The sequence below is a fragment of the Myxocyprinus asiaticus genome, chromosome 31, assembly GCF_019703515.2.
Source record: "Myxocyprinus asiaticus isolate MX2 ecotype Aquarium Trade chromosome 31, UBuf_Myxa_2, whole genome shotgun sequence".
NCBI lineage: Eukaryota > Metazoa > Chordata > Actinopteri > Cypriniformes > Catostomidae > Myxocyprinus > Myxocyprinus asiaticus.
The window spans coordinates 19,893,857-19,916,538 of NC_059374.1; the positions used below are offsets into that span (position 1 = coordinate 19,893,857).

Consider the following 22,682-nt stretch of genomic DNA (forward strand, 5'->3'; position numbering starts at 1 on the left):
TGCGTTTCCACTATCGGGCCAAATGAGAGCATGCTAGTGAGTTCCAGGACCAGTTGCATTCCCACTGTCACAACTGGGGCTTCATCTTGCCTCCTCAGTGCCGATGGCCTGCCCATTACCCTTGGGCCAAAGAAGGCCAACTAGGGATTGAGGCAGGGTCAATGTCAAAGGCGGAGTTTCGGTGAGTCAGATCTCACTTTCCACCAAGCAAAGACCAAAATAAGCAAACAAACGGCAGCTTCTGTCTCCACCATGTTCATTTTGAGGGCTAGCTAGTCTCCAGAGTCTGATACCTCAGCTTGAGCTTCTCTCTTGCTTGTGAAATGGGCAGGGTGTGTGATGTGGGCACCAGGGCTGCTCTAAGTCCTACCGAGTCTATTGGCCCCAGCTGACCAGTTGATAGCCCTGGCTCGCAGTGGCCCGAGAGTGTAAACGCAGCTAATGATAGAGAATGAGAATGGCATACAAGGGGTCATCATTATGGAAGAACAGGTGGAGGAAAACATGGAGAAGAGACACACCTCAAAGGAAAGAGAGTGGGAGGAGCCATGAGGGGAGGAGAGGCAGGAGAAGGCAGAGTCTGCAAGAGAAGACTGTAGTAATTGGGCAGGAGAGGTAGGGGAAGACTCCACCTTCGGCATCCCATAGATCTGGTTTAACTGACCCACAGTCACATACTCCTTTACAGCCAGAGTGACACGCAATCACAGACAGGAAGGAAAGAATGGGAAATAGCAGAGCAGGAAAGAGAAGACAAACGGTTATGGAGGGTTGAGCATCTGTAAAGAAAGGTATCTTCTTTACATTTTCAATACACAGAGGTTTCAAATTTAGTACAGGGCTCAACAATAAGGATGGCCAATGTGAGTGAGATTTGGATGTTTTAAAACATTACTGACTACGTTTACATGGACACCAGAAAGCGGCTTATTGCGAGAAAGAGGCTGATTGTGAGAAAGTAGTGTTACTGTTCACATGCACTGTATAAGCGGCGTACTCCCTAATACATGCGGCTCGGTCTGTAAGCAGCTTTCTCCACAGCAACGTAATTTCCAGGCAATGCTTGTGTAAATAACAAACATGGTATCTGAGGAAGATTTCACTACTTTTATTCCCCGTTGCTTCGCTTTATTTCCAGATATTCCCGAGTTATTGCTGTGTTTGTTTCCTTAACTTTCTTTCGCGACCTGCAGCAGAACCCTAATGTATGAGTGTATATTCGCGAATGTGAGGGACCATCGATATTTTACATTAGTGTGTATAAATGGGTATAGTTTATAGTGTATGTGCTTCTCCCACTGTACTCCCAGAAATGTTGTTTTCTTTCCACTTTATTGACTTGTTGTTGGGCTCCATCCTATGACGTTTGTTATTCGGTCTGTTCACGCACATGCGCACTTTTAAAAAACCTGTAAGAATGGCACTTATGTGATTACATGACCACATAAGCCACATTTTCCAAGTATAGGTCTCTGAGGAACAATAATGGGTGTGTTAAACCGCCATCAGAAATCAGGATGCTGCTTACTACAAAAACCCTGGAATAAACTCTTTTCTTAAGTGCATGTAAACGTGGTCAGTGTTTGTGAATTCTGCTTATGTAAATATGTCACTATGATAATGTTATTTAGCTAGCTAACACAGATGAGGTTTAATTACAATTTTAATGTGTGACTTGCAATACTCTCACAATAGTTACATTATAGCTGTAAAATTTCCAGCTAATATTACATTTATTAATATTGTTCCAGCTATTTTTATATTTAGTTATAGAATGTATTTTTTTTTATTTATTTTTTTGTGTAAATTTGTAATATTTTTTAAAGGAAAGAAAACAATGTTTATTTAAAAATACAAATATACAGGTGCATCTCAATAAATTAGAATGTCGTGGAAAAGTTCATTTATTTCAGTAATTCAACTCAAATTGTGAAACTCGTGTATTAAATAAATTCAATGCACACAGACTGAAGTAGTTTAAGTCTTTGGTTCTTTTAATTGTGATGATTTTGGCTCACATTTAACAAAAACCCACCAATTCACTATCTCAAAAAATTTGAATATGGTGACATGCCAATCAGCTAATCAACTCAAAACACCTGCAAAGGTTTCCTGAGCCTTCAAAATGGTCTCTCAGTTTGGTTCACTAGGCTACACAATCATGGGGAAGACTGCTGATCTGACAGTTGTCCAGAAGACAATCATTGACACCCTTCACAAGGAGGGTAAGCCTCAAACATTCATTGCCAAAGAAGCTGGCTGTTCACAGAGTGCTGTATCCAAGCATGTTAACAGAAAGTTGAGTGGAAGGAAAAAATGTGGAAGAAAAAGATGCACAACCAACCAAGAGAACCTCAACCTTATGATTGTCAAGCAAAATCGATTCAAGAATTTGGGTGAACTTCACAAGGAATGGACTGAGGCTGGGGTCAAGGCATCAAGAGCCACCACACACAGACATGTCAAGGAATTTGGCTACAGTTGTTGTATTCCTCTTGTTAAGCCACTCCTGAACCACAGACAACGTCAGAGGCGTCTTACCTGGGCTAAGGAGAAGAACTGGACTGTTGCCCAGTGTTCCAAAGTCCTCTTTTCAGATGAGAGCAAGTTTTGTATTTCATTTGGAAACCAAGGTCCTAGAGTCTGGAGGAAGGGTGGAGAAGCTCATAGCCCAAGTTGCTTGAAGTCCAGTGTTAAGTTTCCACAGTCTGTGATGATTTGAGGTGCAATGTCATCTGCTGGTGTTGGTCCATTGTGTTTTTTGAAAACCAAAGTCACTGCACCCGTTTACCAAGAAATTTTGGAGCACTTCAGGCTTCCTTCTGCTGACCAGCTTTTTAAAGATGCTGATTTCATTTTCCAGCAGGATTTGGCACCTGCCCACACTGCCAAAAGCACCAAAAGTTGGTTAAATGACCATGGTGTTGGTGTGCTTGACTGGCCAGCAAACTCACCAGACCTGAACCCCATAGAGGAATCTATGGGGTATTGTCAAGAGGAAAATGAGAAACAAGAGACCAAAAAATGCAGATGAGCTGAAGGCCACTGTCAAAGAAACCTGGGCTTCCATACCACCTCAGCAGTGCCACAAACTGATCACCTCCATGCCACGCCGAATTGAGGCAGTAATTAAAGCAAAAGGAGCCCCTACCAAGTATTGAGTACATATACAGTAAATGAACATACTTTCCAGAAGGCCAACAATTCACTAAAAATGTTTTTTTTATTGGTCTTATGATGTATTCTAATTTTTTGAGATAGTGAATTGGTGGGTTTTTGTTAAATGTGAGCCAAAATCATCACAATTAAAAGAACCAAAGACTTAAACTACTTCAGTCTGTGTGCATTGAATTTATTTAATACACGAGTTTCACAATTTGAGTTGAATTACTGAAATAAATGAACTTTTCCACGACATTCTAATTTATTGAGATGCACCTGTATATATATATATATATATATATATATATATATATATATATATATATATATAGACATTTTTCTTATAAAAATACGTTGCTAAAAATAAAATTTATAAATTTTGTGGTGCAACCAGTGAAAATCTTGGTGGGAAAGCTGGGCCAGCAGAAATAAAGATATAGTTGAGCCCTGTATTAACTTCAACATATCTTCATCCAACAAAGCTATTCAGCTGCTAATTTAGTAATTTCCCTATACATTAACATCATCCTGTACTGCATCTACTGTATATATTGACTGGTATGACTATAATGCATAGTGACTCTAATGCATAAGATAACTACAACTATAGCACAAAAGCAAGCAGCAATAAAGGAATGAGGAAAGGAGAAGAGTTTGAAAGAAATAAGCAGCTATGATACCTCACGAGGGGCAGTTACACCCGGGTCAAGGGCAAGCGAGAGGCAGAGTGAGGAAGCGCTGGCGAGCTGGATGTCATGGCAATCACTCCCATACATCTTATAAACATCCGACAGCTTCAAGTACTCCTGAGTCAACCCATTCACGCAAGACAAAAGTTCAGCTGTCAGTTCACTCACGTGCAAGCCTGAAAGATCTTTCATTCTAATTCGTACGTACAGGCATGGTTTGCCCAGCTCAACTAACAACAAAATGCCTCCATGTAATTCTTTATTTTATTTTATTTTTTTGCAAGAATTAGAACACAGTTAAAATTATTTCTAAATGCACTGGTCACAACAGACACAACTTAACAAGTATGTAGTCATTTAGCAGACAGCTTTTTCCAAAGCAACATATTAAAGGGAGAATCACACTGGAATCTGGGTTAAAGGGATAGTTCAGCAAAAATGAGAATTCTGTCATAATTTACTAACTTTCATGTTGTTCCAAACCTGTTTGGCTGATTTTCTTCCATACACAAGACAGAATGATCCCGTCACCTTTATTTTCATTGTATGGAAAAAAGACAGCAATGGTCAATGATAGCATTTTCATTTTTGGGTGAACTATCCCTTTAAGTGCCTTGCACCACGATGATGGTACATTGATTGTTCCTTGTGGGGATCGAACCAGCAACCTTTTGGTTGCGAGCTCTGATCTTTAATCACTATGACTCACCACACTAACCCTAAACCCTAAATTCTCAGGAAGTATGACACATTCACATAATGTAACACAAATCTGATTTTTGAGGCTTTTGAGGCAAAGTCATTGGCAGTTTTAGATGCGTCAGGCTGCATGCATCAATGGTTAGTACAGTTACCTCCTGAGGCATGGTGGGATGTAAGTGGAATAAGGAAGCATGATAAGGGGAGGACTGGGAGTGGTCATCATTGAATAGGTCAGACTCACTGATGTGAAGCACATCCTGGGCGGAGGTTTATAAGTCAAACAATATCCTGAGACTAAAATATTTCTTTTCCTGTTGTGCTAACCCAATTATTATGGGATGGCACGCGATAAGCATATGCTGCCAGGAACATCTGGCTAAAAAGCTAGCTCTTAGGATTAACCTTCTTAGTCCGAGAAAACCCCACTCCAGAGTTGGAGTTGGATTGAACAAATCAAGTGATAATATGTCTTAGGGAGCACAAACAAACATAATGGAGGTCCAGGCATATCAATCATTTAAGAGTAAATTAGTTCATTTTAATGTTTAGGCTAAATGGAAATACCTCAAGAACATATTGAAGCCACACGGTGTGCTATGTTAGCAAACACAGCATTTATCCTTATTCTAAGCAGAGGAACAGATATTTAGCAGTTATTTATCGTAAAATAATATAAAACGTATTCAATTAAGGACGTGATTACAATTTAGCTTACCTCCTTTATAGTGATGGAGCTCTTTGGAAAAGTCTTTCCACCTGTTAAGCTCTGGTATCTCCTCTCCAGATTGGCCAACCTCTCCTTTTCCTGAAACAGAGATACAAAATCAGTCAGGTACCATAAAGATGAACTTATGCCAAAGCAATAACATAGCCAGTGAGATAGGCCAGTTTATACTTCTGCATCGAACCTAAGCCATAGGCTCTGCGTAGGTACGGTGGTTACTGCGTAGCCTGTAGCACACCTCTCCAAAAATGTAACTACGTGTGATTGTAACTAATAAATTCAACTAACAGCTGTGACTGTTCCGCTTTGTAACCAGAGACCCTGCTCCAGAGTGATAGAAAAAATATCTGAGGTAGAGTTGCATTTTCTCCAATATTATTTTCAGATCTACGTATCATATCACATTGTTTTTGGGCTGGTTTTAAACGGGAGCATTTATTATTATTGTTCATCTTATGTTTCATGAAGTTATAAGCAAAAATGTGACAAAAAGCCACTTTTTACAACTTATAAACTCTGTGCTTTCACAGCTTTTACTCTCTACCTATTTGGTCTGTGAGTGAAACAATATGCTTGTTGTATTCTACTCAAGACCTTTCCGATTTGTTTGATGTTTTGACTGTATGTTTGACGCGTTCAGGAACATTTAAATAAGCCACTCATTCCTAACACTGGGATCCTTCAGAAGGCTAGAGATGCAGTTTTTCCACAACCAGGAACATCTGGGGACCTTGACAGACATCTTAATCTTTTCGTTGGTTAAACGCGTCCTACAGTAACAATAGTACAACATTCAGAGTTGAAGTACCTCAGCCGCTCTATCATTTCACCGCAATGATTAAATATGTTGTGGAGGTGGGGCTATTCAAATGACACTGCACTGTGATGTCACAATGTAGCCAATTTAAAAACTGGTCATTTTTGCAGATTAGAAACAATAAATTATCTTTTCGGACTGGAGATTAAGTTTTGAGTTCTGAAATTTACAGCATGTTTTTAAAAGTACAATGACCTATTATATGTCAAAATATCAAGAAAAATTGTATTCCTTATGACATGGCCCCTTTAAAAGCAGCCCAAGCCTCCGTTCTCAAATGATGCTTTTGAACTACCAATGAAGACTTGGGCTGTATCAAAGCAAGATGCTAAATCCGTGGATTAAGAAAGTAATTCTACTCACAACATTTCATTTACATTTAGTCATTTAACAGACACTGTTATTCAAAGCGACTTACAAATGAGGGGCATAGCAAGCCATTTTTCATACAAAAGTCAACAATTTCTGCAGTATCACACTGCCAAGTTCTCAATGTGGTGTAACTAGTATAAAAGCTAGCGTAGAAGAAAGAGGCAGACAAGATTTTTTTTAAATAAGAGCCACTTTTCCACCATCGGGCCGAACGGTTCATGGTAAGGATGGTAAGGAATGGATACAGTAGCATTTCCACTTGAGCAGGGTTCGGCACGGCACGATTATAAACCATTCAAATCAAATCAAATCACATTTATTGTCACACAGCCATATACACAAGTGCAATGGTGTGTGAATTCGCCGGGGGGGCTGTCGCGAGGATCGTGAGGTCCGAGAACCATGTCTGGGTTGGCCAGTAGGGTGCTACCAGGACGACCTGCTCCTCGTCCTCCTTGAACTTGCACAGAGTCTGTGCAAGTAGGCTCACTGGGGGAAACGCATATTTGCGCAGGCCAAGGGGCCAGCTGTGTGCCAGCACGTCTATGCCGAGGGGGGCCTCGGTCAGGGCGTAACAGAGTGGGCAGTGGGAGGATTCTTGGGAGGAGAACAGGTGCACCTGTGCCTGTCCGAATCGACTCCAAATCAGCTGGACCACCTGAGGGTGGAGTCTCCACTCTTCCCTGAGGGTAACCTTTTGTGACAGCACGTCCGCTGTAGTGTTGAGGTTGCCCGTGATGTGAGTGGCTCGCAGCGACTTGAAGTGCTGCTGGCTCCAGAGGAGGAGATGGCGGGCGAGTTGTGACATACAACGAGAGCGCAGACCGCCTTGGCGGTTGACATATGCTACCGTTGCTGTGTTGTCTGTCCAAACTAACATGTGCTTGCGATCCCATTGGAGTCCCCAAATCGCCCCCAGTGCTAGCCGCGCTGGCCTCATACCCGTAGGTAGAAGGACCGAGGCGGCGAGCTGCTGGGGTGGCTTGCTTTCTTACGAAAGCAAGCCGCGACCGCAACGTTGCCATGGTCATGTTCTCGCAGTGAGAACATGAACCATCCACGAACGCTGCCTCCGTGTGGGTCGCGCCCAGACATGAAAGACAGCGATCATGACCATCCGAAGTTGAGAGATAATGACCGCAACCAGGAATAACACACAATCGGAAAAGCATCTTTAAAAAGACGCATCTTTAAAAAGACGTTCCGTGTGTGCCGCTCTTTCAGAGAAATATACTCTTTTAGAGAAATAAACTCAAATATATAGAAAATATACTCTCTTTTTTCTGCCGAAGTGCCCAGGGGCGTTATCTGCAGTGTACCAGTGCAGAGGAGGGAGAAACCGCTGAAATGCGCCGTCAGATCCAGCAGAGGTGAATGAACAGTAGAAATTCAGCTCAATGAGCATGACCGTTCGGCTCCGAAGAGAAAATCTGAATGAGTGGTAACATACCAGCTCCTTTTATACCCGTATGTCCGGGGGAGTGGCATGCAAATACCACTTGCCAATTTTCATTGGCCTTTTATCAAAGACCAGAGGTGTCTCGGGCTCCCAAGAGTGACCCCTAGTGTCACTACATCGACACAACGTCAAGTAAGTGACAGATAGGGAACTGGAATTTGCGATCATCCTCCATAGCGCACTCGCTTCAATGTTAACCTCTCATGCCATCGCCAACAGACAAATCTGTGCCGTACATTCTCCTGATTTCACCGCACAACAGTGGAAAAAGAAACCTTAACTGCACCAGCTTCGGCAAGGAATAGTTCGGTTTAGTGATGAGAACTGTTCTGTCCGTTGGTGGAAAAGCGGCTATTGTTAATAGGGATGTCATAAAATATTGATATATCAATTATTGATCGGCACATTATTTTACTGATACATTTTTGAGGCATTGATATATTAACATCTGCAGACATTTAAATGAAAAGCCTAATTTGAGTGCTTTCAATTCACTGCCAGTAACATTCCATTCAATGTTGTCTGAAATAATTGCTTTGGGAGACCACAAGGGAGCAACATTTACTGAAGCCGGTCGTGGCATTGACCAGGCTCAGGTATCACACACACATTGCGATTTTTTTACTTCAAGAATTAACAAAATTATGTTGATGAGTTTGCAGGTTAAGTGTATGAACCTGGTGTAACTGTGCAAACTGAATGAAGAAATTAGAAATGAAAACATTTATTATGCAATTTAATTAGCATTAAAGCATTAAAATGGCAAAAAAAATGCCAAAACCAGGCGAGATGAGCTTCGTGGCGCTGCAGAATTTTTAACAGCCTCTGTAGACAAGCCCGCATTGTGTGCACATTCGTACCATCATAGAAAATAACTGTTTCGAATTTAAGAACGTGCCATTTCGTCTGCCAGATGCATCTGGTGCGCAACCCATTATAATTTACCCTGCTTCTCACACTTTACCAGAGTTGTGTTGAGAAATATGTTTGAAAAGACAGACTATTGTGCAACGCGCAGCCCTATTTTTTCCGGAAACAAACCCGATATATATCCAAAATCATCTGGAAAATCTTATTATTATCGATACGTGAAAATGCCATTGATCCCAAGCTTAACTGTTAAAGAATGTTTTAGGGACGAAAACTTGAAAATGTCTTGAGGTTTGGTAAGCGTCATATAAGCGGAATAGTTGACTCCGGCTCGTTGAATTATTCAAAAATAATGCACACCCGAGGTGTAACAGCATTACCGCCTTGATGAGTACATTATATTTCAATAATTCAACGGTCCGTCGTCAATTATTCCTTACATATGCATTGTAAAGTCCAGCTTCTAACCTTTAAAATGACACAAGTGTGTCAAGTGAGTACTTGTTAATTAATTTGATGCTTTTCTTTCAGCTCGCTGTGTATGCAAAATATACACTGCACTGTGTATATAATACAGTATATGCCTAATTTAATTTCTCTCTTCATGGCAGGAAACATGTATCATAAATAATATGTTACTAATCTCCATATCAATCTTAGATGAACTTTTTTTTACTGTGCTGGCAGAAAGCCACCACATAGAGGCTACAGGTGTAGGTTCAACGAAAAAGTATAAATCTGCCTTTACTACGAGGAGTTTGTAAAAAAGAATAATATTAGTTAATAGAGGAAGTTCTTGGACTGTACCTTCTGTAGCAGCTGAAAGGTGATACTTCTGTCTTTGGCTAGCCTCTCACACTCCTGAGCGGCTTGCATACCATACTGACTGGCCTGGCTTTCCAGGGCTGCAACCTTTTCCTGGAAAGGAACAGTTCAGACATTGAATCAACACTTTAAAAATCTGTAACAAAACTAAAACAAAGCTACTGGTGGTTTCATGCTTTGTTACATCACATTCAGCTGTCTATTGTGTTCATGTACCTTTCTTTTGGCCACACTGCCTTGGTACTGTGCTCTGTCCTGAAGCAGCTGCTGGCTGATTGTCTCTCGTTCTTCTTCTAGACTGCTCTCCTTCTCTAACTGCTGGAACTCAAGGTCCTCAAACTGCTTAGTTGCAGCCTCAAGAGTCTCTGCTTCCTATACACACACACACACACCAAGCCTTGGGTCAACAAGCAGCCAAAGCATCACTTAAACAGCAGCACTGAGCATGCTTTGCAGCAGCCAAGCTGAGACAGCTTAAAGGGAAGGTTCACCCAAAAATGAAAATTCAGTCATTATTTTCTCACCATCATGTCTTTCCAAACCCATATGACTTTCTTGTGCAGAACAGAAAGTGAGTTACTAATAGCAAAATGTCCAAGCTGCCTCTTTGAATACAGTGAAAATGAATGTTGACCACAGTTGTCAAGCAAGATTTTCAGTGAATAACGACTTAAATTTCCATCTGTTCATCACACAACCCTATCAAATGGTTTCAGAGGATTTTAAATATGGCTAACAAGTCATATAGACTACTATTATGATACTTTTATGGTGCTTTTTGATGTTTTTTTTTTTAGAGCTTGACAACCCTATGTGGAAGAGAACAGCTTAGACAATCTACTAAACTTCTCCTTTACAGATTTGGACGACATGAGGGTGAATAAATGATGACATTATATTCATGTTGGGGTGAACTATCTCTTTAAGAGGGCAAAGAGAAGGACAAAAAGGAACCCAAAACACTGCACATTGATCTGCATGGAAATCGAACACTCGTAAAGGGTTAATTCACCCAAAAATGAAAATCTTCTCATGATTTACTAACCTTTAAGCCATCCCAGATGTGTATGACTTTCCTTCTTCAGCAGTACTGAAGTGAAGATTTCTATAAGCACATTTCAGCGCTTTTTGTCCATACAATGCAAGTATACAGGTGCCATCAGTCTGCTGATGTTTGACGGTCCAAAAGGCATATTTAGGCAGCATAAAAGTAATCCACACAACTCCAGTCAATCAATTAATGTCTTCTGAAGCAATCGATAGGTTGGTGTAAGAAACAAATTGATCATTAAAATGTTTTTAATTTTAAATCATTGCCTCCGGTTGCTGTTTGAAATAACCTAACTCTCACGTGCCATTCATTCCTCTGTTGTATACAAAGCACGAGCTTCTGACTTCTTGTGTAAACACGCCATTGCGCTTATGTCACAGATGCGTCAACTGCTGAAAGGAAGCTATTTTTTTAAAGTTAATAAAGTTTTAATTATCAAATAATTTTTTTACACAAATGTATCGATTTGCTTCAGAAGACATTAATTGATCGACTGGAGTCATGTGGATTACTTTTATGCTGCCTAAATATGCCTGATGGCACCCATTTACTTACATTGTATGGACAAAAAGCACTGAAATGTGCTTATAAAAATCTTCACTTCGGTTCTGCTGAAGAAGGAAAGTCTTACACATCTGGGATGGCTTAATGGTGAGTAAATCATGAGAGGATTTTCATTTTTGGATGAACTAACCCTTTAAGACTTTTCCTAGATCTATCATATTATATCCAACTGCGACCAGAGCAATGTATATAAATATGATTGAAACAGCCAGTTGGAATAGAAAAACTGGAAAGGACTGATAAAGACTTTCAGATCATACATTGTTCTCATGAAAACCAGCATAATATTTGTTTATAATGCAGGGAAGCCTTGTCATCCTTTCTATACAGATCTCAAGGACACTAGCTAACCCTTGCTGTGTTCATTAAAGCATTTGTGACACTGAGGAGCTTGAAGGCTCAGAGCACACGTCATCACTTCCCTCTCTGTGCAGCCATCGGGATATTTCTGTCTGAAAAAAGATCACTGCATCATGACATTCCATTATCTATGCATATCAAAATAAAGAAATCAAGATGATATTTTATTATTATTTTTAACAAGGACTTTAATTGCCTTCTCTCCTTATTTTTTTTTAAATTTATTCTATGTGTTTTATGCATTTTAATTTATTTTTACTATTTATTTTATTCTACGTATGTGACATTTATATGTATTCATATGTTTTCTTTAAAGTACTTTGTAAACACCGCTTTAAAGATGCTGTGCATACTATAGGTATGCTTTGCTTACCTCTTGGTATGGTTTGTATTGCAATAAAGCCTTTCTGCACCACATACAGGGTTTATGATTGCTGGATAAGAATTTTCTAAGAATCTATAAGAATCTTATAGAGACTGCACTTAAAAATACAAATACAACTTTTATAGAAATACAACTTTTGGGAAAGAGAAATCTGTGATAAGTTGAGAGAGAAGTGATGAATATAGAAACAATACAAGATAGACTAGTACTAAGTTAGTGTCTGCATTAATAGATTAGTACAATGTTATATGTTATTGTCATCTTGGCACTAGATAGTAGCACACCAGAGATCTCAACAATGTATAAGAAATATGAAAAACATAAACAAAAAATAAATAAATACATGCAAACATTTAATCACAGACCAACACCATACCCCCAAAATAGCCCTTTGCCATATTCTGCTGTGCTCTAAACTAAGACAGACAAGTGTTGGAGAACAAGAAACATGGAGTTCCCAGCAGAAGTAAACCCTTGCACACTTGTCAGATGTATATAAAGAAGGTATCTGTTATTTTTCTGATTGTCCAGACATTTCCATGGAGAAATTCTGTTTTATAATAAACAGAGAATAACATTTCTGCTGGGATCATCATGGTGACTTGTGGGTTTGGTGCATAGAGAACCCAAAAAAGCTTAATTGGGAACGTGACTCTGGATCAGGCATGTATGAGGCCAGTGCTGTATTCCTGATGGTGACTGACCCTCTTGAGTTGTTCCTGTAACTGCTCCCTCAGAGACTCAGGGCAGTTATGAAGCTGGCTCGTCAACTCATTGTACCCATCCTGAAGCCTCTCCAGGGCTTCCCGCTCGTTGTCAACATTAGCCCTCTCCTAGAAAGAAAACAAACCATCCGGGAAGAGAAAGAGAACACACAGCTCAAAACCATGCCATGCAGAAGCATCCAAGGTTAGAGGTCACCACAGAGTGGGTGGAGCCAAAAAGGATGAAGACTTGTCCCTCTAAAACACTAAAAACTAAATGGAACTGGACTGTAGGCCTTTGACAGGGCTGTTCTCAGGCATTTCTTGGTCAAAGACTTCAGCTGTAATTATTTATTGCCAATATGTGCTAATTTTAGGTTAGATAATGCCACATCGGATGGAGGAATTTGTTTGTTTTGGCATAGCTGGCTGGTTTAAAGCTGGCAGGTTTTGATTCTTTTATCGTGAAATGAAAGATTTGCAGTGGCATCATACTTAATGCATCAAAAATCAAAAGTTAGTCTTCAGATGATTCTAAGACTTTGTATGCATAATGCATAAAAGTGCTCTCCAATCATTCATTGTGTTCTTTTCAAGTCATCTATGGGCACTTTCAGAGCATCTACAAATAAGGTGCTTTCAACAACAACAAAACAGCTACAATACTGTATATGAAAGCACAGCAGAGGGAACTAGATTCTGTAAAAAATCAAAAATGTATAGGGGAATTCTCTTGTTTGCACAGTGTTTGTGGTCAAAATCAATCTAGTTTAAATTACTGCAGTTGTTGACTGGTAACATGAACGTGGTGGTAACCAGCCCCATGGGGCAAATGGGTTGGATGCATGCAAATTGATCAATAAAGATCAAATCCAAATGGACAACCCTGCTACATCCAAACACAACTTGCAAACCGGTCTAGAAAGAGAAATCGCTTTACCCTTTACCGATCTAAAATAAACCTTTGTCTTTATACTTTTAATAATTTTAAGAATTTTAAATTAACATCTTGTCATTATTTACTTACCAGTGTTGCTTTAAACCCATATGAATTTCTTCTGCGAAACAGAAACAGACTTTCCTTCTTCTACAATTACAATGAATGGGGACTGGAGCTTTTAAGCTTCCAAAAGCATGCAAACGCACCATAAAGTAACAAAAAAGTATTCCATAAGACTTGTGCGCAATATTCCAAGTCTTCTGAAGTAATTTGTGTGAGAATCACACTGAAATAAGCATTTTTTCACTTTGTGCATTCGTGAGAATTCATGAGAGAAGTAGCGATTTCCAATCTGTGAACGAACAATTATTTTGACTAGGATCTTTCAATGAATTGGATGCATAGGGTTACAAAATCGGAATGATTCGTTCAACTCACTGACTCAATGATCCGGTTGTAGCAGTTCTCAAGTTGAACAGATCACAAAAGTAGATTATCAGTGAACAATGACTTAAATTTGGGTCTGTTCCTCACACAAAGCTATCATATGAATTCCGAAAACTTTTAAAATAGTAAACAAGTCATATACACCATTTCTATTACACTTTTATGGTGCTTTTGCATCCTTTTTTGAAGTTTAAAAGTTCAAGTCCCCATTCATTGTAATATCAAAATGGCGTACAGCACATTCTTTAACATTTCCATTTTGTGTTTCACAAGTAAATGGAAAGATGACATCATTTATATTTTTGGGTGAACAATTCCTTTAAATGTCTGTCCAATAGCCTAATACTAAGCAACATAGTAAGAAAAGACTAAAACACCCAGAGAAACCCAGAACCTGATGGATATGAATGTGTTGAAATTCAGTGTGCAGGAAAAAGAGAACCACTGTAAAGTTACTGAGTTTTGCACCACTGGAGACATTGTTCCTCAATGTCAGTAAACTAATCCCCAAGCCTGAGTTTGTGCTAAGCTAAACAGTTTTGAACCCAAAAGGGAGAGCAGGAGAAACTGAGAGATTGTGAGTGCAGAGTGAAGCAGTGAGGATATTAGAGGTTAATGTAGGCTTGTTAGTGTTGCCAAGCTTTTTAGAGGACCTGACGAGAACCACCACAAAATGTGAGGAAAAAAAAACACCTCTTTTGAATGAATAATTGATTACAGACAGAACCTTTCACTCTTTATTTCTTACCAAAATTAAACCAGTGAATTGCCTTTAAACTGGACTATCATCTTCAGATCCTCTAGAGTGTAGAATGATCAGATGTGATGGGAAGCGATATGTCTAGTTTGGATGAGCATTGTTGCTCTTTTTTTTTGTATGTTTGTTCTTTTACCTGGGGATGGCAATAGAGACCAGAATGGGTCTTGAGTGGCCATCGTGCAGAATGGCATGCCTTTAAGGAATGTCAGAGACCAGAAAAGGCTGTTCAGTCCAAAGTGGCTCAACAGTATTAAACACACAACACTCCGGAAGGGGACTGGAAACTCTTCAGTGCGCAATTATGGAAACATTTTTACATCTTAATGCAAAATGAATGTATGAATGTGCTATTTTGGGAATAAGCATTCATTTTGTATGAATATGGGCCAATAGCATTCTGCGCGATCAATGATCTGTGCTTATCATTTAAAAAATGATACTTATTCACAGTATTGCAATATTTGATATTTGATATGAATGAAAACAAGGCTGTGAGGGATAGAAGTACAGTCTCAATAATTCTGGATTTTTTTCTCTACTGAAATTTCTTGAAAAGATGTTTTTTTCAATGTTTCATCAGTGGAACGATCCAAAATACTTCAAATAACGGTACAACCCATTGAAGAAACTGTAAGTCTATCACTCACAGCCTCGTTGTCATTCCCATCAAAAATTAAAGATGGTGCTACTGTGAATAAGGTCAATATGTCAGCTAGACTGATTAGTGATCGACCGATTAAGGTTTTTTCAAAGGCCAATGTCAATACTGATATTAAGATATCAGGGAGGCCCGATAGCTGATAAAAATATACAAAAAATATACAGTAAATATAATACACATTTAATTGTATAATAAAAAAATTATATACTGTATGTCATTAATATAATCTACATATAGTTCTGCTGTTTTTTGCAATAGCAAATACACAAAATGGAAGAAATTAAACTGTAAAGTGTAAATGAACACCACTAAAATATTTCAGAGCTGGGCATAACTAGAAAAATGTATGTTCACTATAGAAACTTTATGACTTTTTATATTTTATATTTTAATATTGTATATATTCTGATATTTCCAGGTTTTCCATGGCCGTGGGAACCCTGTCTATTACTAATGATTAATCTGCCTATATTCTGCCATTGGCAAATTTCCTTAAATGAATATCATTTGCTAGCAATAAGTTTTAAGTATTACATTATGCACACATACAGTATATTTGTGCATATACCGTATATCTGGCAGGCCTGCTCTCTAGATAACGCATAAGTACCGGTTACAGAAGAACCAATATTGGTCGCCCATTATGTACAATATTACTATAACTTTACCATGCCATGCATAATATAAGATCAGTTTTCATGTATAATGGACCATCTGATCAGTATACACTTGAATGAATATATAAATGTGTGTGTGTCCTACCTTGTCTTTCTCTCTCTGGAAAGTGCTCTCCAGTTCACTGAGTTTGTGCTGCAGCTGATTGATAATCTCCGTCTCGGCCTCGATTTGCTCCAGCTCAGCCTCTCTCTCTCCTTGCAGCAGAGCTCTCTCCATCTCCACCTGCCCAGATCAACACGTCAGATAGAACAGTTCTCACACAGACCACGCAAACACGCCCAAGAGCTCCATTACACATCACTTCCTGTCTCTTCCAACTCTTATCCGCCAATGTAATTAGGAGACGACGTCCTGTATATCCTTCAGAGAAATTACTTTTCTATTCCAGAACATTATATATGCTTATGTGTGTCTGTGTGCAGTTGTGTGTTTATGTGAGCAGCTCACCTCCTGTTTGGACTCCTGAAGTTGCTGCTCCAGTTCTGTAATTCGAGCTTTAAGCTCATCTACCTTTGCCAGCACTTGAACCCTCTCCTCTTCCAGGTAGCCCAGTTCCAGACGGCTGATGCTGCCAGATCCTGGAGAGTCCTCAGACTAAACACATTTCACATACAGTTAATTTAAGGCCCTTTGAAACTTATGAAACAAGCACTGATTTGGTACTGTTTAACGTTGCTATGGTGTTCTGAGTGCATTGCAAATTGTTATGTCATCGGCATAGTTGGTTGTTTTGGGGGGGTTGCTTACTGGCCCAGGTCAAAAGGTCAGTCTTTACCCTCACCCCCAAATTTCGATGATATTCTGGTCACTAAATATGTCTCAGGTTCTAGGGGTTGCATAGAAAGACTAGTCGACCGCTGCGTGATTTATACATATCTGTAGGATAAACAACGGGTATGAAGCATGGTGGCTCTGCACTGAAAAGGCGCAGTGGCTCAAATATAGTCTGTGATGTTCTGTCAGACTCACATTTAAGAATTCACTTCAGAATTTTTCTCCCCAATTTGGAATGCTCAATTTCCAATGCGCTCTAAGTCCTCGTGGTGGCGTAGTGACTCGCCACAATACGGGTGGCGGAGGACGAATCTCAGTTGCCTCTGCATCTGAGACTGTCAATCCGCGCATCTTATCACGTGGCTTGTTTAGCGTGTTACCGCAGAAACATAGCGCGTATGGAGGCTTCACGCTATTCTCCGCGGCATCCACGCACAACTCACCACGCACCCCACCGAGAGCGAGAACCACATTATAGCGACCACGAGGAGGTTACCCCATGTGACTCTACCCTCCCAGGCAACCGGGCCAATTTGGTTGCTTAGGAGACCTGGCTGGAGTCACTCAGCACACACTGGATTCGATCGCGACTCCAGGGGTGGTAGTCAGTGTCTTTATTCGCTGCACTACCCAGGCCCCCAGAACTGGTGTTTGTTTACTGTGCTGCTCTGCTCAACAAGGCAACGAATCAACGTATTAACAACAATCTTACGCATTCTATGTATTTGTATTGCACATGTGCATAGCATAGTATCAACTCCATAGGCTACTCTGATAAAGATGGCACAGATGCTACGGTAACCTGCAATTTATACAATGTGGCCTTCAAATTGAACCAAAATACTAGTGTTATGTTGACCTGGATGCTATTGGCTCCTTTAAGAATATGATTCGATGACAGTTAAGAAAAGCACTCCAAGTTGGAGTTGATGACCTGATGGAATACATCCTGATTGTCAACTTTGTATATTGGGACATCTGACTTGGATGCTGTTCGCCCCTTCAAGAACGCTATTCGGCGACAGTTTAGAAAAGCGTTTAAAATTGGAGTCCACTGACATGCTGGAATGCATTCCCATTGTCATCTGAACACTAACTACGTACTACTAAACATGCAAATATGTGATAGGAAAAACATATTAATGTTGTTGAACAAGTTGAAAACTGTTTGCATTTGAAAACACAGATACAGACACCGTAAAACTACACTTTTGACAAACACTATGTTGCTCAAGCTAGAAGGAGAAGAAGTCACACCTGTCCATTCTGTCCGTTCAGCAGAACTGTTGGGGCCTGTCTATCCTGCTGTGCACTCTCAGTGCTATTGCAGTCCTGCTTCAGGTTCTCCTCTTGGCTCTCACGATGTCTCTGTGCCACCCTCAAGGAAGTGCTGCTCACACTGTCCATGGAAGGTTGTCTGACATTAAGCCCCTCCCCTGAGTCAAGCCCAGAGATGCCCATCCTGGCCAGATCACCCGCCGGCCCGTCACCCTTGTTATACTCCGCACAGAGGTTCAAGATTGTCTCCAGCCGCTGTCGTTCCTAAAATGAAATAGAGATGAACCATTAGATAAGTCAGGGGTGGTAAAAACTGCCCTCATGTTATCTAATCTCCTCTGCGCCAGCCTCCGGCACAAACCACACTGCTGATGCCAATCTGATGAGAAAGGAGAGGATATAAACAGAAGCACCGCTGTCTGGAGCAACTCTTATCAGGTCGCTGTCCTCAAGTGAGAGATCTTGGTCCTTGCATTCAGCACACTCAAGCAACACAACCCCTGCACAGAGCACCTGTCAGAGCAGGCCCTACCTGACAGCCGACGTGGAGGCTACTCATTAACCACTGAAACAATTGGATGAATGTCATGGAAATATGTCTGGGTCACATTTTAATCCAAACTCTGTCCCACTTTATATTAGGTGTCTTTAACTACTATGTACTAACATTAAAATACATACAATACAAATGTACTTATTTTGTAATTTTATGTTGTTCTGCAAAATTCTTACAAGATTCACAATTGCTGCTACTGAGGTTGAGGTACAGGTAGGTTTAGGGTTTAGATTAGGGTTAGGGTTTAGGGTAAGGGTTGGGGTAAGATTAGGTTTAAGATTAGGGGTAAAGTTAACAGTGTAACTACAAATGTATTTAAATGCAGGTACTTTAAATTTGAGTACAATGCAACAACACACATGTACATATTAAGTACCTTGTATCAAATAGGGCTGAAATGATCAGTCGACGTTATCGACAACATCGACAATAAAAAATTGACAAACATTTTCGTCATCGAATAGTCATTTGATCTCATTTAACGTAACATGAGATCACATTGAACTCTAATGATAACGTGCGAGAGCAGCACTGCAGTTCGCGCCTGACTGAGGAGAGGTTGAAAACAGCTCACAGTCCAGATGCACTCTAAACTTTCCAATCAGATTCAGGTGATGTAGATCGCAAAGTATGAGGGAATTATACAAAAATACAAAATAAATAAATACAGAAGCACTCTTGTTGTGGAATAAGCCGGGGTGTTTAAAGGAAACACCTCGGCATTACATCTTAAATACAGTTATATTTAATGCGTTATAGCTTTATTAAAGTTCAAATAATATGGAAGCAGATCATGTAAATAACTACAAACTCCGAAACTGTCATTTCTCTGTGCGGTCAGCACCTCTTCTAAGAGTTGCGTGAATGTCCCGATCTAAGGGGGAGAGATTGTAACTGCACCCGGCTGATGCACACTCTGTCGCGGGGATGCTCATCCCTCGAGCGCGCATGCTTAATGCAGCTAGGTTATAACGTGATGACTCGCGACTTATTGAATCATAATATATGTGTCACTGTGCATTTCGTATCGTGAAGAAAATTGGCAATACGCAGCTTTATTAATAAGAGAGAGGTTTTATTTTTTTGAGAGTTAAAGATGGATTGAAGTGAACAGAAAGGTGAGAGAGGGTAGTCTTCACCGCATTATCCACTGCAACATAATATGTTTTTGATTTGTTTTTGTTTTGGCTTGTTTTCCAATATAAATATCTAAAACTCCTTTAAAACAACATACGTTTTCTTTAGCAGCTATACTGCAGAAGAAAACCTTTTTATCGGAGAATGTTTAATATAATATAATATAAATTCAAATATTTTAAAATATCTAAAAATCCTTTAAAAAAAAGATGCATTAACCTGAGAAGCAGCATATAAGATATTTAGACTTGCTTTTAGAGAATAGATCTTAAATATAAGTATATTTTGTCTTTACTGCACTCGCAGAAGTATAACCAAGTGAAAAAATACACTTATATACAAAATATACTTATATTTAAGATACATTCTCTTAAAGCAAGTCTAAATATCTTATATGTCGCTTCTCAAGTAAATGTATCTTGTTTTAAGGATTTTTAGACTATTTTAAATGGAAAACAAGATAAAAACACTTGATAATAACAATAGGATTTTTTGCAGTGATTTGTTTTACTGAATTAAACTTAATAAAAAATATCTTTTTTTCCCCCCTTTAATTCAGTGAATGTCATTTAGAGGTATTTTTAAAAGATGATTTTGTCCTCTTTATTGTTAGTAAGCACATTTAATATAACCTTTTAAGTTGAAGCACAAGCTGAATAATTGATTAAGCGCAAATGATTAATCGTTGCAATAAACACTGAATAGTCGTATAATCGTTCTAATAATCTTTAGATTAGTCAATTATCAAAATAATCATTAGTTGCAGCCCTAGTATCAAATACTTAAGTACAGAGTAGTTAAAGACATCTAATATAAAGTGGGTCCCCAAATTCAAAAGAAAAAAAGTTATGCCCAAAGAAAATGAAACCTTCAGGACCATTATGTTTGCATTCTGACATTATTTTCATTAGAATAAAGCAACTTTTCCCACCAAAGTTTCATTACTGTAATGTGTCCAGGCGTTTTACTCATTTCCCTTGATTCTCATTAGATTCTCATTACTGTTATACAATTTTGCATTACTGTATTACAATAAAAAAGTTGGTAACACTTTATTTTGTCCTTGTTACTGTGTTATTACATAAGTAAGTACTGAGTAATATTAATTAACAACGTGTACTATAGGTTTAGGGTTAGTTACTTGTAATTATGCTTCATTTACTGTTTTTACTATAGTCAATACATGTAATATGTATAATATGGACACTGTAAAATAAAGTGTTACCAAAAAGTTACTGTTATACACACTATTATATAATTTTGTATTTAATTAAGCATTTAAAGGCAGTACAAGAAATACAACTATGATGTACATATACTTTAAAATTTAAACAACATATCTATTTTTATTATTTCACATTAATTAAATTTTTTGCTTTTGGGAAATGTGTTTAACTGTAATAAAAATAATGCCACAATGCAATAGGACCTGGACATGTTCTTGACAGGTTTTTGAAAGATTTATCTAACTACACACGACTCATGTTGCCTGGTTGCCTTGTCTGCCTGGGGGGTATGAATGGGTTAACAGCTGGCCCCACAGACCAGTCAACCCACCTCAAAGACACATTCTCAGTGTGACCTCTGACCATTTCATGGCATTCGCTACAGACTGGGGCACCGACATTGCTGATTGGCAGGATCTTTTACGATAAGTAATAAAGCGTGTATGCAACTCAAAATGGAAATAAACAGCTTTCATAATTTTTAAATCATATGTTAATCTTTAAAAATGTGTGACAATGGATTGTATTGTCTTTTGCTGTTGCAATGCATGTAAAAATCCAGCCTGGGTTGCTGGTGTGCTATCAATGAGCTCTTATTTATCAATTCAACCACTGTCTCTTAGCAAATTTTGCAGCTATTCCACAAATCGTTACAGGCATTACCTGAAAAACATTTGTTATACTGGTAGTCTATTAAAATAGCTAATATGTCTGTCTGTCAGTCTATCTGTCTGTCTGTCTGTCTGTCTATCTATCTATAGTGCATTCAGAAAGTATTCAGACCCCTTAATTTTTTCACATTTTGTTACATTGCAGCCTTTTTCTAAATTGCTTTAAATTATTATTTTTCACATCAATCTACACTCCTTACCCCATAACAACAAAGCAAAACCCAGATTTTTAATAACTTTGCAAATGTATTAAAAAAAAACAAAACTGAAATATCACATTGACATAATATTCAGACCCTTAACTCATTACTTAGTTGAAGCACCTTTGGCAGTGATTACAGCCTCAAATCTTTTTGGGTATGATGTGACAAGCTTTGCACACCTGGATTTGGGGATTTTCTGCCATTCAACCTCTGCAGATCCTCTCAAGCTCTGTCAGGTTGGATGGGGACCGTCGGTGGACAACCATTTTCAGGTCTCTCCAGAGATGTTCGATTGGGTTCAAGTCCGGGCTCTGGCTGGGTCACTTAAGGACATTCACAAAGTTGTCCCTAAGCCACTCTTGTGTTGTCTTGGCTGTGTGCTTAGGGTCATTGTCCTGTTGGAAGGTGAACCTTCGGCTCAGTCTGAGGTTCTTAGCACTCTGGACCAGGTTTTCATTAATGATATATCTGTATTTTGCTGCGTTCAGCTTTCCTTCAACCCTGACCAGTCCCCCAGACCCTGCTGCTGAAAAACACCCCAACAGCATACCACCACCATGCTTCACCGTTGGGATGATATTGCGCAGGTGATGAGCGGTGCCTTGTTTTCTCCAGACATGATGCTTGGAATTGAGGCCAGACAGTTCAATCTTTGTTTCATCAGACC

The 22,682-nt window shown here is 39.2% G+C and overlaps 1 protein-coding gene across 3 annotated transcripts in view; it reads right to left on the bottom strand.

Annotated features, from left to right (window-relative positions):
• LOC127422203 (pleckstrin homology-like domain family B member 1) overlaps positions 1–22,682 on the bottom strand; it is a 122,412-nt gene that overhangs the window by 32,062 nt on the left and 67,668 nt on the right. For all 3 annotated transcript variants that reach the window (XM_051665535.1, XM_051665534.1, XM_051665536.1), the window contains 8 exons: positions 18,202–18,486; positions 16,618–16,764; positions 16,255–16,392; positions 14,965–15,024; positions 12,685–12,813; positions 9,837–9,992; positions 9,603–9,713; positions 5,269–5,358 (listed from right to left, as the gene is read on the bottom strand). In XM_051665535.1, coding sequence (XP_051521495.1) covers positions 5,269–5,358; positions 9,603–9,713; positions 9,837–9,992; positions 12,685–12,813; positions 14,965–15,024; positions 16,255–16,392; positions 16,618–16,764; positions 18,202–18,486 — 1,116 coding nt within the window. The remainder of the gene's footprint in view (positions 1–5,268; positions 5,359–9,602; positions 9,714–9,836; positions 9,993–12,684; positions 12,814–14,964; positions 15,025–16,254; positions 16,393–16,617; positions 16,765–18,201; positions 18,487–22,682) is intronic.